The sequence below is a fragment of the Eptatretus burgeri genome, chromosome 9 (assembly GCF_056783735.1).
Source record: "Eptatretus burgeri isolate ZD-2024b chromosome 9, Ebu_testis_v1, whole genome shotgun sequence".
NCBI classification, from domain to species: domain Eukaryota; kingdom Metazoa; phylum Chordata; class Myxini; order Myxiniformes; family Myxinidae; genus Eptatretus; species Eptatretus burgeri.
In genome coordinates, this window is record NC_140969.1 from 39,101,709 (window position 1) to 39,119,799 (window position 18,091).

At 42.4% G+C, this 18,091-nt stretch overlaps 2 protein-coding genes across 11 annotated transcripts in view; one reads left to right on the forward strand and one right to left on the reverse strand.

Moving 5' to 3' along the window:
- Positions 1-2,022, forward strand: part of LOC147019946 (uncharacterized) — a 66,856-nt gene extending 64,834 nt beyond the window's left edge. For 8 of the 10 annotated variants that reach the window (XR_015061586.1, XR_015061589.1, XM_085894836.1 and 5 more), the window contains one exon: positions 673-2,022. Coding sequence is in view for 6 of the 10 variants with exons in the window: in XM_085894836.1 (XP_085750962.1) it covers positions 673-893 (221 nt within the window). In the remaining 4 variants the exon portion in view is untranslated. The remainder of the gene's footprint in view (positions 1-672) is intronic. The other 2 variants (XR_015061588.1, XM_085894834.1) reach the window with 2 other exon arrangements.
- Positions 1,842-18,091, reverse strand: part of RP9 (RP9 pre-mRNA splicing factor) — a 16,606-nt gene continuing 356 nt past the window's right edge. Inside the window, exons 2-6 of the mRNA XM_085894838.1 lie at positions 17,087-17,117; positions 12,404-12,533; positions 12,013-12,104; positions 11,136-11,197; positions 1,842-2,492 (exon numbers count right to left, since the gene is read on the reverse strand). Coding sequence (XP_085750964.1) covers positions 2,366-2,492; positions 11,136-11,197; positions 12,013-12,104; positions 12,404-12,533; positions 17,087-17,117 — 442 coding nt within the window. The 3' untranslated portion in view covers positions 1,842-2,365. The remainder of the gene's footprint in view (positions 2,493-11,135; positions 11,198-12,012; positions 12,105-12,403; positions 12,534-17,086; positions 17,118-18,091) is intronic.

An 18,091-nucleotide genomic window follows, 5' to 3' on the forward strand; every position in this document is an offset into this window, starting at 1 on the left:
ACAAAAATAAATCTTAATTTAATCAATTTTAAATTCAGGCTGTAACACAACAAAATGTGAAAAAGTCAAGTGGTGTGAATACTTTCTGAAGGCACTGTATGTGTCGGTCTTTGTGTAATACTTGTATTACATCTGTCCAGTTTTGCTTGTATGCGCATTCTTTCATTTATCGAGTAAATTACCTTGTAAAGTTTTGCCATTTTAACTTTATCCCAACATTTGTGCAAAATATTTTTATAAATATGTCGGCCCTGATGTGCAACGCAAATGCTGTGCAATGGTTTCAGTATCGATGAGTGTGGGAGACGGGGTTTTGCGTTCTGTGTATGTGCATCCGCTTTTTTCTTTTTTTAACCATTTGGCTGTCATCATCAAATCTTCAACACTTTAATTTTGAGAATATGGTGAACACAAATTAATACTTTTTTTCTTTTTACTTGTTTGTGTCAAGTTTAGTTTGAGTACAAATAAAATGTGGATGGGCTTTGAATTTTGAGTTTTCTTGTTTCTCTTGTCACTTGTGTGATAGATTGTACAAGGATTTTTGCTGTTATTTGTTTGAGTTATTCAGAAGCTGTTATTAAAGTTTAAATATTATATGTTGCATGTCCACTGAACTTTTCAGCAGCCTGTGACAGAAACTCACTTGTATGTTTTTGGTCTTATCTCCAGTCGTCTCTCATGGTGTCCAACAAGCTGCAGCACACTCAGTTGCTGACCTTTCGCCGGCTTCCCCTCTTCTTGCAGTCAAGGCCCTCCACGATTGGGCCGAGAGCCAGACTGCTTCCTCCTCTTTAACCTCAACATCAGTACCTCCAGGTCTCCAAGCACGCATCTCAGAGCTGGACGACTTGTGTTCCGAATGCTTTGAGCACTCTTCCTCCACCCCCTAACAGCAAGCTGCAAAGTCTTTCACAGTGAAAAGCAAATGTCAAATTTGTTATCTTGCAGGCACATGCTTTGAAACTCTCTGCTTGCACATGTGTGTTAATTGCAAAGTTATGGGAAAAAGGTCAAGTCAAGATGTGAGGAGGAGAAAATAATGTAGAGGAGGAAAATGGAGTTGACATTGATAAAATTACAGCATGTTTATCAAATAAACTGTTTAGTCATCATTGTTACATTTCCAGGTCCAGGGTTTGTGCTTCCTCTCTATGCCTTCTGTTTTTCAAACCCTGCTTGTACAGTTGTAATTGAATCCCATTTCCAGTGTATGTGTACTTATAAAATAGGAGACAAATGAACATCTATCAGTTCCTCATGGTGTTTATTTTAAATTGGGAAGAACAGTGTGGAAGACTATTTGACATGTGCTCAATCTCGCAGTTGCAGCGTTGTGGGGGGATGTAAAGGAGAGGGAGAAAGAAACCTGCTACATCTTCAGTAATGTGTATTGTAAGCATTTTAAACACCATTACCTTAAGGCATTGCACAAATAAAAATGTCTTCAGACAAAGAGGGATCTGGAAAGGAGAATAGTTTTCCTAATTCAAGAAGCAAACCCATCATCGAGTTATTTGTACTCTTCCCTCATGCTTATAGATATTTTACATTGTGCTTTTGATAGTCTAATTGACCTATATTGATGTGCAGAAACACCCATTAACTCGTCCAAGCATCCTGTAGTTGTCTCCCATCTCCCTTGGACATTGTCCATCTAAGAAAAGCGGTCATACTGAGCATAATTGGTACATTTAGTAATGCCCTACAAACAAAATGTTTTTCTTCCTGTTAAAGTCACTCAGCCACACATTCCATCCTCAATGCCATCTATTTTTATTTTTTGGTGTTGACTCCCATTGGACCACATGTCCTGGTCTTGAAACTGAACAGTCTGCAACTATAATCAGATATTTTAATTGAATAAACACAGCATTCTTTCATACACTTGTATATGATAGTGAACATATCCGTATTGATTACAGGTTTTGCATATGCCGAGAATGTATATGTTTGTACATAAGAAAACCAACATTGAGCTTGGAATACAACAAAATAATAAAAAAAAATCTGAAAAGTTAAGGCATCACTTTTTCTTTTTTTTTTGTACCCATATGTACAGAAATAAATTAGGAAACAAAATTGTCAATGTTGAGTCACTCAGGAACCATTCATTGGATCTGGATCAATCGACAAGTCAGTGTACTGATACTGCTGACGCCAGTCACGACATGTCACCTAAAAATTGCATATCAGAATGCACGACCTGATGCCAGTCACTTGTTTGCATCAAAATTAACTTGTGCAGTCACTAACATTATCCAATTGTCTTTCAAAGCTTAAAAGTATTGTTCAAATCACAAGCCTCAAATTACCCCGTGCTTGCCCCCCTCTCCATAACACCACGCATCAGGGCAAGACGGTTTTAATGTTTACGTTTCTTCTTCCGCTTCTTTCCCTTTTTGTGCTTGTGTTTCCGCTTCCTGCTGCTGACTTCAGATGACTCGCTGTCCGTTGTTGCCTCAGCTAGTAGTTGTTTCAGTTGCTCCACCCTCAGAAGAACCATTTGCAGTGGGGGGGTGGGGTGGTGGTCGAGAAAGCATTTGTGAAAATATAACATTTACAAAATGTATCAGAGCAACTCAGCTTTTGAAAATATGAAATAAAGAATTGTTGCACAAAAGCACAAGCTAACGAGTTCACATCAAAATGAACTCGACTTTAGACTTCCTGTCACAATACATTAAAGATCATTTGAAAATGTACGAGGGTCATCCCAAAAGTTGTCATACCATCAACATTACAGTAATACCATTAACAAAGGTTGGGCTGGCAGGACTCCACTCACCTCTAAGCTATCTCGCCGAGGTTTGGATCTTGACCCGGCTACAAACTGTCACCCTGGTGGATGATTTATTCATGTGCACCATTCATTTGAATGATGTTAAGCCTGAGGACTTCAAGCATCTTTCCTGAAAAGTAGGAGAGTTATCCCAGGCGATCTTAAACAAATTACAAATTCCTGCACTTTCAGTCGATTGTCAGGCCTGACCAGGTGGTTCCAATAAAGACCTGGATCACAACTGTTCCCCTGACCACGCCACAGGAAGGAGGTAACAATTGGGGCCGTTAAGGCTGATCGATAAACTTCATTCACGCCATGTTTTTCTACATGCTCTCAGTCTTCATCGATATAATTCATCCAACAGTAAAATACCTCTGATCAGAGCACAGAAGCCTTCCTTCCACTGTCCTCACCACAATGAATATCGGCATGTTAATCACTACAGTGGATGCAAAAATGTCTTCCTCGAAGATATTTTTTATTTGGAGGAATAAATGTAAATTGCTTTGACCAAAGTGCCATGAATATGTTGGGCAAGACAAAAAAACTCCCCATTCTTCGGACTCCAACAGGTCGTAGACCTTGTGATTTGGATACAGCACATAATTATCTTGGAAGAGGATGGCATCATGCAGAAAGCCTCTTGTTGGCATTTTCTGGCCATTCAGAAATCCAGCCTTTCCACTCTTGCAGCACCAGGTTTCATCTCCGACAATGATGCCAAAGATGTTTCAATAAGTCGGTGAGTTTCTGCTCACCATGAGGATAAGTGGCACCCATTCTCCCATTGCCTTTCTTTTCCTGAGATCTCTGATAATAATGTGACATTCTGTTGATTTGGATATTCATGACATACAAGTTTTTGATTTGCGATGAATGAAACTTTTAAATTTTCTTTATTACAAAGTTGGGGCTCATGGAAGAGCTACAACAGTGCAAAGCATGGGGAAAAAAAACAACAGCAAGATTGAGGGAAAGCTGTAGGAATAAGTAAGGAGAGAATGGAAGAAGAGATAAAGAGTTTAACAGCAGTATAGTCTCCACATCAGCAAGTGGAAGACCTGCTTGACTGAACCGAGCCCATAATGTACGATCATCTACTTTTCCTCCCGAAAAAAATAATTAAACCCATCAATAATAGTTCTCATATGGACATCTGTCAAGAAAAATTGTAAAAATGCATTGGGGATTTCATGCGAATTTCTACCACCGCCACATCGTTGGTGCTGGATACCCTTATATTAAATCCTCAGTCATGATTGATCAGTAAATAGTCTCTTATAAGTGTGGCATTAGCTTAATCGTTAAGGTGGCTGGCATATGATCTTAAGGACTTGAGTTTGAACACCTGCCATGACGTTGAACTGAGTTCAAATCCCGCTCAGCTGTTGAATTAATACCAGGTGGGCTGACTCAGCCTGTCGTCCTTCTAAAGTCAGCAAAATGAGTACCAGCTTACTGGGAACGGGGAAATGCATCAGCGGCACAGCCACGCTACCAGCAACAATGCAACCAGCAGCCACAGGCTGCATATGAAGTGATGATGAGACTTGTAAAGCAACTTTGTGCTCACTGAGATTAATAGACCTTTCACTTAAAAAGTTACAAGAGGGGTGGCAAGTTTTGGGAAGAGCCCATTAAACCTTCGTGCCCAAGATGAACAAATCCGATTCAACACTGAACTTTTGTAGTCACGTTTTTCATAAAAATGGAATAGGTCCAGCAGTTTCATTCCAGTACCAAAGACGACAAAGAAAACAACCCAAAACTTTGGTAAGTATGACTTCATGGCATCCAGCTTCTCTTTTATTGCCATCGGTTATTTCACTACAGGAGCTTCCAATTTCCCACTTTGTATGTACAGTGTCTGTAATTATAGGGTAGAACTTTCTTTTGTTCTTCCAATTGTATGTTTGTATTGTAATCTTTACTTGCTATGCCTGGTGTATTTTTAATTACCAACACCAGTGAAGAACCTGTCCTTAGGGATGGGTTAATGCCTCCAAAATTGGTGCATCTTAGTGGGACTTGTCAAGCCTGGTGTTGGCTTAGTGGTTAGGGTGGTGGCTTGGGATCCGAGGGTCCTGAGTTCAAGCCCCGTTGGCCACTGAATTAATATACACCAGGAGGTTGACTCAGCCTGTCATCCTTCCGAGGTCAGAAAAATGAGTACCAGTGTACTGGAAAGGGGGACACTGCATTAGCGGCATAGCCGCGTCCCAACCAATGATGCAACCAGCAGCCACAGGCTGATAGAGAGATAGAGAGAACCCCAATCCATCAGGAATGGTGCCATGCCATACATACAGGGTGTCTAAATAAAATGTATGCAGACTTTAATATTTCAGAAAACAATTCATGAAATTGCAAAGAGAGGAGCGATATGTTACTAAGACCTAACAGATTGTGTTTGCATGTGATGGAATGATTGCACGTCAGTCAGCTGTTACCCATAAGGCAGTGCAAGACGACATGATAGCATAGTTTTTGATATACCATATAAAGTCTGTATACATTTTAAAGACACTATTTACAGAGGATTAGGGTGCTCCCCCCAACATGAACCCCAAGGACTCTTTTTCGTTATTTTTTTAACCTCCTAAAACTTTCCGTACACAACTCGAATACAACTTCCAGTTTTCAACTCTTTCCATTCACCAGTTTAGGAAAGCATACAAATCATACAAAAATGCTTCTCGAATTATCGTACAATATGGGTGGTGGTAAAATCTGTATTACTTCAAAGTGCTGTTACTTTTCCACTTTTTAAACCACTATAGGCCAGAATTAGCACAGATTAAGGGGCTAGCGTTTGTTTAACCTAAGTTCATAAACATTAGTATTGTTACGTTTGTGTGCTGGGGGGGGGGGGTGGGTGGTTCGATATCACCATATAACAGACAAGCAGGCTACCCGGAATGTCACCGAAATGGATGCTCATTTTCACCCCTGAATTTCATGAAAGATAAGTATCAGTTCACCACAAAAATTACATTAAGCCCCCTTCCAGATAGTAAAGTAAATACCTACCAATTGTCCGAAGGCTACTATGTGATTTGGTGCCACAAATTGGCACCAAAATTTGGCGTTTGTCTTATTGTATAGATAGGAATGTGTAGAATAGCATGGTCCATGTTCAAGTCGATAGCCATCTCGATGTACAAGTAGGGAAATGTTAGCTTTATTGTCTTGTTTGCCTGCACAGCATACAGGAGATGGTGGTGGTAATAATTAGGGATTATGGTTTAGAAAACTGTGTAAAACCTCGATGTTAACCTCCACTGGGGGGGGCACCCAGAGACTTGGCATGAAAAAGGTGGGGGCGGAGCTATGTATGCCTCCAAAAAGGGGTGGAGAGGGAGGAGCCAGATCGATAGTTGAGAGTGCAAGCATTGGAGACGGCTGAAGAAAAACGTTTGGTCTGAGAACGGGGCACTTGGTCAGAGGAGAACAGAAAACAGGAATTTGTGAGGACAATCGTGTTTGAGGAGAGGTCATCCTGCCTGCCTGCTTCTGCCAGTCTCTACCTGCCCATGCCCATATTTGTCCTTTGCCTGTGCATCCTGCCTCTGGCCATATCGTGGTTCCTGCCCTGCCCGGTCCCTGGAGCCTGCTGTGTGCCATCACTGCCTGCTCACCTCATAGTCGTCATCCTCGTCCCAAATCACCTGCTCGTCCCCGCTGCCCCAGAGCGAGTCCCCCGGTTTTTGTTCCCTTCCTGTCTGTCACTGAGTCCAAAGTGAGGCGCCTAGTTTCTTCAGATTTTTTTTTTCTTCCTAATTGTACAACATTATGTATGGATTTTGCGTCACGTTCAATCATCCCTGGTTCTTTTTATCTTGCCAAAGCAAGATATGTTACTCAATCGGTTTGTTTGTTTATATATTTGTCTGTTACAATTGATTTTCAACTTGCTCTCTAAGTCACAGTTCTAAAGCAATGGCTCTCAAACTTGACATGTATACTCGTGAGCGCAATAGCTTTCGACACCCAAAATTTTGAAGGTCAAGGTCAAAGGTCAAGGTCACCAGAAGGTAAAACATCAAAATCAACGAAACCCTTAGCTTTTGAGTAAATTTTATCGGATCATCTCCAAACTTGGTGGATATATAGCATATCGATAGGCGCTCAGCTGATGAGTTTTTGGTGACGATCGGTCTTGACCTTCATGGTTAGCGCCTAAGGTCGAAGTTGACCTTCATGAAGGTCATTTTTAAATCTTTGACTTACAATATCGAGTGGTACCTCAAATTGAAACCCGAGAAGAGTGTTTCTCAGATATATAAAAATTTCGTCGTTATGACGTCATGACGAAAAAACTGATTTTTCATAAAAAATGAAATTCTCAAATCAAGGTCTTTTGGCAAGATAACCTTTGGCCTAAGGCCAATGTATGCTTTTCATTATTATTGTGGTTCAGGAAATAAACCCATTGGGTTGAAAAGCTTTTAAGGTTTCTCGTGTCTCTCCTCACAACCCGTGCCGTCCGCCATCAATTTGGAACGCCTTCCCGGGTTGAGCTGCTCGGGACATCACGAGACTTCAACCTCGTGCCGTGATTAGCTCGACGTTAGTTGAGCCGTCGACGCTGCAGTATCATTAATGAGTTGTGGGATGAATGTATTAGTGTTCTGGTGTTCTGCCTGAAGGCAGCCAGTTAAGTACTGTCGAAGCAGTTTCTTGGCAAGGTTTATCGTGGGTATTTTGCCATTGACTTCCCTCAGTGAAGAAAGTGTGGTATTTTATAAATGGTGTTGCATTTTAAAAGAACGGCACAACTGATAAGTAGTAACAAATCTGATTTCCAACATATTCACCTTTTCTTTACGACTGTCAACTCAAGTCTGGACCTTCCAGCAAATAACACCAATGCATGTAATTTTGCTGTTACGAGACTCTCTTATACCGTAAGTTACCTTTATCACCCTTTTATATTTTATTTTGCTGTGCAGACTTGACATTCTTTTCCCCATCAGTGGGAAAACTATCCCTTGTGCTCAGAAATTTGTTTAAATCAGTTAAAGCATTATTTTTACTCTCAAAATAAATTATAAATCAAATGTAGAGCATGCCAATTGCACATCAACAAAAGGATGGGGTGCAAGGGGGAGGGAGGTTAGCATTGTATTCACATCTTGTCTTCAGTTGTCCTACCCTTCCTCCCACCCAAGGTACACTGAAGCTTGTGGTGAGGCAGTTGTCCTGAAACAACTTGCCTTCACTTCATGGAAAGCAAATCCAACTGAAGGTAATCTCAATTCCTTCCACAAAGCTCAGAACAAGTGTGTGTCTACCCTCAGGAGAGCCAGAAAAAAACATCTTTCAAATCTCAAGTCAGAACTCTCAAACCTCTCTCCCTCCTCCAAATCCTGGTGGTGTCGAAATAAATCTCATTCTGCTGTATGTTCCCCCTCCATCCCCTACCTTACCTCAAATGGCTGCACAGCTGACACTGTACGTGAAAAAGCTGAATGCCTAAACTCAGTGTTTGCATCGAAATATTGTGTCTCAAACCTGTCGCTTTCTTCACCCACCTTACCCAGTCGCACCCAGCTGTCCCTGGACTCTGTAAAATTTTATCCTGACAAGGTGGATATTTTGCTGTCAAACCTCAACTCAGATTCTGCAACTGGTCCAGACAGCATCAACCCATGTGTCCTTAAACCCTGCTCTGCTGCTCTTATTCACCCTCTCATTTGCTCAAGGTAATCTCCCATCTGCTTGGATATCAGCAAACATTAACGCTGTACATAAAAAAGGTGCAAAAACAGATCTCTGCAACTACAGACCAATCAGCCTTCTCCCAATCATCAGCAAGGTTATGGAGTCCATCATCGCTTCCGATATTAAATCAATCTTCTCCAATGGCCTGATTTCTGATCATCAGTTTGGAATCAGACTAGGTCACCCTACCCTGGACTTGCTGCTCCTGCTTTCCCAACAATGGATGGAGGTCCTCAATGCCAAACATGAGATCAGAGCCATCTCCCTGGGGCCGAGACATATTGCGTGCTTTCAATAGTCTGACACCCCGCCCTGCTCACCAAACTCTCTTCATATGGTGTCCAAGGAAATCTTCCCTCATGGCTCGCAGACTTCCTCTCCTGTCACAATCAACGTGTGGCCCTTCATAGAGTTCTCTCATCCCCTCTTCCTGTCCAGGCTGGAGTTACTCAAGGCAGCATTCTGGGCCCTGTTCTTTTTCTGGTTTTCATCAATGATCTCTCAGACTCTGGAAAATCCTTTCTCTTTGCTGATGACTCCACCCTCTGCCTTACCATCTGTCATCCCTCAGATCGGCAAGCAGCAGCCTCTTCACTCTCTGCAGATCTGGATAAAAATGACAATCTGGTCCATTACTTGGAATATGTCTTTCAATCCTGACAAATCTCACTCACAAAGTCTCTCCGAAAGGACCGTGTGGAACCCCCCCCCCCCTATCTACTTTCTCAACAATCATCTTCAAGACATCCTTTCATTCAAACTTTTGGGCCTCACTATCTGCCATGATCTTTCCTGGGAAAGCCACATTTCTAAGCCGGCCTCCACAGCCAGTCGCCAACTGGACATCCTCTGTCGTGCAAAGTCCTTCCTTGGCACACCTAAGCTCCTGACCACGTACAAAGCTTTCCACCACAGCCTGCTGGAGTACTGCTCTCCCCTCTGAGATGGTGCTCCTGCCTTTCACCTTTCTCGGCTTCACGCTGTGGAAACCAAGGCATATAGGATCATCGGTATCTCCCACATTGAGGCTGAGTCATTTGGGTCTTTCATCGCAGGCAGGTCGGTGGTGAATGTCTTCTACCGTCTCCTCTCTGGCCTCGCCCCCCCTGCTTTGTCTGTGATCTGTCCCCGCCTCCATATTTCTGCAGGGCACTCATGGTCCCCCAGCAATCCCCTTCTGATAAAACTACCAAAAGGAAGAATCACTGCTCACCTTCATTCTTTCATTCCTCTGTTTTTTACAGCCTTTGGAACAAACTCCCACACTCTCTTGAATCCCACTCTTCCCTCCAGGTCTTCAAAACAGCTGTTCACCAACATCTCTTATCTTCACCATCCAAAACGATGATCTTTTCTACCCCCGTTAATCCACCCCAAACCTACCTCCTTCAAATTCCCTGCTTTCCTTCCTGAAAGTCCCTGGGGTTCAAGGACCTGAAAGTCCCTGGGGTTCAAGGACCTGAAAGTCCCTGTGGTGTCCATCTTGTTTACCCCGTGTACCCCGCCCCATCACACTCCCTTCCATAGATCTCCTCATGTCTCTGTTCCCCACCGCTTTGTGCTTCTCTCTCCCTCCTGCTCCTCTTGTTATATGTTCTGCGTGTTGGCACTTATATGAATCTCGACATTGTGCATTAAAAAAACGTCAATACCAATGTGTGGTAATGCAAGTAATTTACAGAAATGGTATCAGTTCAGTTCACCTCACCTCATGTAGTTATTGGTTTATTTAAGAGTGTGCATGATATTGTATAATTCATTAATTTCATATGCAGCTTGTGGCTGCTGGAAGCACAGTTGTGCCGCTGAAAGTGCCCCCTGTAAGTTAGAGCAGGAATTTGTTCATGATGTTCGCGATAGCACATCTACTCTTCGTGAAGGACATCATGGGATATTTAACGTCCACCAATGACTGCTGGCAGACGGGACGTCCAGCTTGATGTCCATCCGCGGAACGGCACACATTGATGAATCACCGGATGACAGTTTATAGCTGGGTCGAGATTCAAACCCAAGCAAGATGGCTCAGAGGCAAGTGTGCGTACCTCGAGGCCATTCTGCTAGCCTGTTGTATCAGTTAAGGTTGTACAGAAAATTATAACTCGTACGATGCTTTCCTTATCGTGCAATTTTGACATTGATCAGAGCATTTTTGATGTCCTCGAATGATTAGACAACATCCTCATCCTGTAAAAGATATAAAATTATGTTCAATATATATATATATATATATATATATATATATATATATATATATATATATATATATATATATATATATATATATATATCTCAATCATTCTCAGATCTTTGTGTTGTTAAAATGAAACACAAATAAAAAGAGTGGCCTCCGAAGGCCTAGATATGGCATAACAAATTGGGGGTGCAGGACGAGGTAACTATATCACAGTCATGGTGGTTAGAGATAGTCCTCATGTAATTTCTCACTGAGGGGTAGGGGAGGCGAGGGAATAGGTCAGAGTAATCACTCGGGTAGACCATGCATTTTAATTGTGGCTTTGGGTAGGTAATGACCTGCCAAATACCCGTTGGATTTGTGGAGAAGTAAAAGAACCATTTTACAGTAAATAAGCTTATGGTGGTGGCACAACATGGCGATCCATACCTCATCTCCTTCTGCCGCCGTTTTTGGTTTTTAAGAATGTCATACATTGGGTCTTCATGTGCCTATTAAAAGAAACAGCATAAATAGTACAGGGTGTCCACATTGAAATGAAAATCCAGAACACACATTTCACATTTTCTTTTGGGGGACATCATAATTCAATCTGAAACACAAAATTAACTTGAAGTTCAAAAACTTAGATATTTGGTGTGGGAACTGTCCAGCTTTCAACATTCTCAAATTTATACATAAAAATTTATAAGGCTTCAAAGTTTTCTCATTTCAATGTGGACACCTTGTACATATATCTCTCAAGAGTACTGTGACCTCCAAGGTGTTGTTATTGCTCAAGATGAAAAGATGATCGTGAGCCTCATGAAGTTTAACAGCCTGTGATAACCATGAAAAAAAAGTTTTAAAGGGCTGTTTTGGGATTTTTTTAAGGAATATGAACTCGAGGGCCAATGATATTGTACACTTAAGGTTATAATCACAAAAAAACAGTTTTACAAGCATATTTCTTGGAACACATTCTTCAGTAAATTTGACTTTCAGGTGATTTATTTATTTTTAAGAAGGAACCATTACAAGACAGTTGCTGAGTATTTCGGGAGAGCGCACGACATCCGGGTGTCACCAGAAATGAGGGGATCTGGGTGTTGATGGAAGCGAGTAGACAACTTGGGGAGTGCAAATACCAGTGGACACAGAACTTGGGAATGGAAGAGATAGTAATGAACCAAAACTAATTTTGGCAGATAGTGAAGAACAGAAACAACTGGGGACGAACAGAAAATAAATAACGATAACGGCACAATAATCATGAAAAGAGGATTACGTGTTCGGCAGATGCGAACAAGTCAATTTGACAACTTACCACTCGGAAATGCTCGAGGTGGGTATTGCCTGTAGCAAAATAAGGGCACTCTCTGTCACCTGTCCTGTGGCCATACTGCTTACAGCGCCAACCTGCAAGATTACGGCTCAGGTCGATGCATCGTCACACTGTGCTCATTACACCATTATAAAAATGAACCATTTTTTTTCTGCAAAGAATACATACAATACCTCTTTACCTTTCATTGCCACCACCCCCCCCCCCTTTCAGCTTTGTTCCTCCCCTTTTCCCCCTCAAAATTACCAGATCTATCAAAAACATTCAATTAAAATGAAAATGTAAAGGCTGAAAAGCCCAATGACAGGTAACACATCTAAATGTACAAAATTAGGCAATCAACCAGTAACTATGCCGATGAGAAAAAACTCACACTGCATGACCTTCACCTCCTTCCCAAGGGGCATCCACAGTCCTTTTGAGGGGGCATGAGCGAGGAAATTCCGGGCCATCTCATTGCCTGGAATGTCTGGGATGCAATCTTCTGGTTTCTCTTCCAATTCCTGATAAAGGGATTCAGAATGTTGCAGAGAGAATCCGTTTTCATTCCATGAAAGAGATTTTTTTTGAGCCAGCCAGAAATTTATCACTTCATTGTTGCCATCGTGCTATTCATAAATTTGAGGGAATGGCATTTGTCACACTGATATTTGTCTCAGACGATCTGCCTCAAAAGTTAGAGAGCGGTCAGCTACGATGCATTTTAAGCAAGACTTTTCAGGATCATTGGAATCTCCCGCAACAAAGCTCAGTGAATTGGCCTATCGCTTTGCCATTGCAGACAGGTCGGTGGTCTGTCTTTTCCCTCCTCCTTTCTGGCCTTGCATCCTCCACCCTTTCCATGCTTTGTCACACCCTCCCCCCGTCTCCCCCCTCCACTGGCTTCTGCAGTGTGCATGTGGTCCACCAGCAACCCCCTTCTAGTAAAACTCTGAAAACCCAGGACCCCAGTACTCACATCCACTCATTTGTTACTCTTTCCCCCCCCCCCCACCTGTGGAACGAACTTCCACACACTTCAATCTCATTCTTCCATCCAGGTCTTAAAAACAGCTGTTCACCACCATTTAAAATGGTGGTAATCCAAAAACCATGATTTTTTTTTTCACCCGTTAAACTACCCCTACCCCTCCCAACATTTTGATTCCGTTTCCACCTTGTCGACCCCTTGCATCCCCCCCCCACCCCTCATCGTTACCTGCATCCCTCATTTGTCCATCTCCATATATTTTTCTCCCCCTGCCCTGCTGTTGGAAATTCTCCCTTCTCCTTCTCTGCTGTTTCTTTTATGTTGCGTCCTGTGTTCTTGCTTTTCCATGTATACAAAAATAACAAAGGTTCGGACCACCTTCCTCCCTGTTTCCCACAACATCCGTCACATGAAGATGGCATGTAATCTTCATTCGAAAGCCAACTAATTTTATGAGCCAAAACAAAGCTGAAGCAAAATCATGGACAACTGATGGACAGGTGGCAAATATGTATGTACGTCGAGCTGAAATCAAACATTCTGGATTGGCAAAAGTGAAATCAAATATCAAATATTCTGGATAGGCAAACTCTCCCTCCTCCAAATCCTGGTGGCTAGTTAAATCTGTTTCTGGTGTATGTTCCCCGTCCATCCCTCCCCGATCTCAAATGGCTCCACTGCTGATACCGCATGTGAAAAGGCTGAATGCCTAAATTCTGTGTCCGAAACCCATCGCTTTCTGTACCCACCTGATCCAGTCGCACCCAACTGTCCCTGACTCTATGTCCTTCTCGTCTGAAAGTGGAGAGCTTCCTGTCAAACCTCGACTCAGATTCTGCAAACGGTCCAGACAGCATCAGCCCATGTGTCCTAAAAACCTGCTCTTCTGCTATACTCACCCTCTGTTCTATTCACCCTCTCATTTGCTCAAGGTCATCTGCCATCTGCTTGGAAATCAGCAAACATTATTGCCCTGCATAAAAAAGGTGCAAAAACACATCCCTGCAACTTCAGACCAATCAGCCTTCTCCCAATCATCAGCAAGGTTATGGACTCCATCATTTCTTCAGACATTAAATCCTTCCTCTTCTCCAATGACTTGATTTCCGATCATCAATTTGGTTTCAGACCAGGTCACTCTCCCCCAGATATGCTGCTTCTGCTCTCCCAACAATAGATGGAGGTACTCGATGCCGGACATGAAATCAGATCCATATCCCGAGACATATCGCGTGCTTTTGACACAGTCTGGCACCCTGCCCTGCTCACCAAACTCTCTTCTTATGGTATCCAAGGCCATCTCCACTCGTGGCTCGCAGACTTCCTCTTCTGTCACAGCCAACGTGTGGCCCTAAATGGAGTTCTCTCATCCCCTCTTCCTGTCCAGGCTGGAGTTCCTCAAGACAGCGTTCTGGGCTGTGTTATTTTTCTGGTTTTCATCAATGATCTCTCCAACTCTCTGGAAAATTCTCTTTATCTCTTTGCTGATGACTCCACCCTCTGCCGAACCATCTGTCATCCCTCAGACCGGCAAGCAGCAGCTTCTTCGCTCTCTGTAGATCTGGGTAAAATCACAAACTGGTCCAACAGGTGGAACATGTCTTTTAATCCTGACAAATCCACTCTCACTATGTCTCTCCAAAAGGACCGTTTAACCCCCCCCCTCCCCCACCCCCCATCTACTTTCTCAACAATACTCTTGAAGAAGTCCTTTCATTCAAGCTTCTGGGTCTCACTATCTGCCATGATCTTTCCTGGGAAAGCCACATTTTCAACCTAACCACCAAAGCCAGTCACCGACTGCGAATCCTCCGTCGTGCAGAGTCCTTCCTCAGCCCAACTGAGCTCCTGACCACATGCAAAGCATTTGTCCGCAGCCTGATGGAGTACTGCTCTCCCCTCTGGGCTGGTGCTCCCGTCTCTCACATTTCTTGGCTTCACGCTGTGGAAACGAAGGCATTTAGGATCAATGGTATCTCCCGCGGTGAGGCTGAGTCTTTGGACCTCTCACTCTCTCACTGCAGGGAGGTCGGTTGTCTTTCTGTCTTGAAGTCTCCTCTCCGGTCTCGCCCCCCCCCCGCTCTGTCTGCGATATGTCTCCACCATATTTCTGCAGTGCGCTCAAGGTCCGCCAACAACCTCCTTCTGGTAAAACTATCAAAATCACGAATCACTGCTCACCTTCACCCTTTCATTCCTCTTTTTTTCCCACCTTTGGAATAAACTCCCGCACTCTGTTCAATCCAATCCTTTCCTCCAGGCCTTCAAAACAGCTGTTCACCACCACCTGTTTTCCCCCATCCAAAACCTCGATCTTTTCTACCCCAGTTAATCCACCCCAAACCCACCTCCTTCAAACTCCCTGCTTTCCTTCCTGAAAGTCCCTGTAATATCCATCTTGTATACCCTGTGTTCCCCACCCTATCCCTCTCCCTTCCACAGATCTCCTAATGTCTCTTCCTCACAGTTTTGTCCTTCCCTCTCCAACCCCTCTTGTCTCATGCTCCCCTTGCTGTTTATTGTGTGTTCGCTCTCATACGAGCCTCGACACTGTATACAATTTTTTTTTTTTAATGTACAATTAATATTGGTATGGATACAGAAATTGTAATTAACAGCTGTGGTTAAAGAGATACAAGATAATGGTAAACCAGCAGATTAAAATACAGTCAGGCCAGAGCCAGATGGCCATATTTGCCAGGGTATATTGTTCACATCAGACATTGGTGAATCTTAAAAACACCCCAAGACACAAACGCCAACAATGGTGCTGCAGTTGTAAATAAACATGAACTGTTTGCTCTCACAATAAACACATCAGGTCCTTCAAGACTCATCAAGAAAATATAAACGATTTAAGTTATGAATTTAAAGAAATAGAAAGATGAATTTAAGATCAAATTGGTGGAGAATTTAATAGACAAGCAAAGAAATAGTACAGAGATAAAAGTGGAACTACACACAAATGGGAACCGAGCAGGTTTGGTGACACCGTACAGGCAATACGCGTAGAAACATGCATTTGCTAAAAAAAAAATCACTGGTTCAGTTAGCAAGTTTAGTTTAGTTGCTTTAATTTTTGACCCCTGACCTTCAATCCCTTTGACTTTTCACCCATTCCAAAAACACTCCTCCACTCCCTTCCCCATTTCACTTTTGCTTTGATGAAGGGCTAACATTCAAAATGTCAGCTGCAGCTCACTTCCCATGGCAGTTTCAGTTGATAAACTCCCTTCCGCTCTGTCAGGATCTCAGTCCGCAGGTCTTTCATTCAAGAAACTAGAACGGCATTCGGTATAGCGCATGCTCGATCAGCTTGGCTGAACAGTTTTCGTTTTGTATCCCACCGATAGGTCGGACCTGGAGCCGCACCTGAACCAAAATCCAATTTCCTCGTTCTCATCACCAAATCACCACGTCTACCTCGTTTTGTGATAATACATCCACAACATTTTGAGATATCGTGCTACGTAAGAGTTCTTGGTCCCATCTCTCAATGACGAAGAATCAATTAAAAAAAAATCGATTGTTCAGCTCCGCATTAGGATCTTCACCAAAATCTAATAAATTAGTCCTTGACACACACCCAACCGGTCCACCAAGTTGTGTCTGAATGCATCCATAACTTTTTGAGATATCCTGCTCACAGACAGACAGACAGAGTGGTGAAAACATAACCTCCATGCACCATTGGTGGCAGAGGTAAGAACCAGTGTGACCACTCCTTGGCTTTTTTCACAAGATCTTGGCTATTCGTTGTTCACCTTGGCATCTTGGTTTTCTGTAGGTTTTCTATTATCATCGCTTTTCCGAAACTTTGTGAATTCTTGGCTTTTTTCATTGGCTCACCTTGGCATTTATGAAACCGAGGACTGGTCACACTGGTAAGAACCCAGCCAAACACACTTGCACTCAAGACAACATCCTTCTGTGATCCCTTTCACATCAACCTGAAAAGTTGTCCAGGGCGCAATCTTCGACTCAGGACATCGCAGTATGCATCTGTCATAGAATTTGAAATGTCATGAAACGTTTCAGAATCATGAAAGCAAAACAATAAATAAGTAAATAACCCAGAAAGCTCACCTTTATTAACCCTGGAGGTGGTTTCTCATAACTAGAAGAAAAACAAAAAAAAACAGAAGAGAAAACACAAAACCGTTTTCAAATCAAGGCATCAAAAGACTGAACAGCTAATACAATGTTTACATTAATACCCCGATGACAATTTCATTTATAAATCCTCAAGAACAATTGCTATTATTTTCACAGACCGAGGATGAAAACACAAAAACAATATTTCATATTTCTGATTGTCTAATTTTTCCAAAATTTGAACCTTTAAAAGCTCCAACCCTCGAATGGAATGTTGTTTTTGTTAGATCCTCACGGAGGATCTCTAAGTCTTACTCACGTTGTTCTTCTTGTGGACTTTTTTGTTTCACAGCCTACAGTTTTCATCGAAACTTCCTGAAACTTGGCATATATATGTACAAATACCCTGCGCGGACAGTAACCATCTCCTATTTTGAAAATTCCTCCTAGAAAAAAAACATTTATGACGTCATAATGTCTCCGCTAATGGAAATCGCCTAAAAAATTATCTCAAACTAGGCAAGTTTTTTGAATTGTTTGCGAGAATCGAACAGAGCATTAGCAGAGATGAATTACCGCACACATGATACATCACTGACGTCATATCAATATTTATGACGTCATTCCTATTTTTTGACATTTTTTGTTTCACAACCCAGGGTTTTCATCGGATCTTCGTGAAACTTGCCATGTATATGCAGAAAGCCCACGCGCAGGCAGTAACCATCTCCGATTTTGGAAATTCTTCAGAGAAAAAAAGTTGACGTCATAATATCGTCGCTAATGCAAATCGCCTATACCATTATCTCCGAAACTAGGCAAGCTGTTTGAATTTTGTTTGCGGGAATCAAGCCGGGCATTAGCACAGATAATTTATCGCAAACCTGATACATCGCAATGACGTCATATTCGTTTTTATGACGTCATCATTAAGAGGACGAGGATCTTGGCTCATTCAAGCTTGTTTGTTTTTTTTCAGACAAAGCATCATCCGAA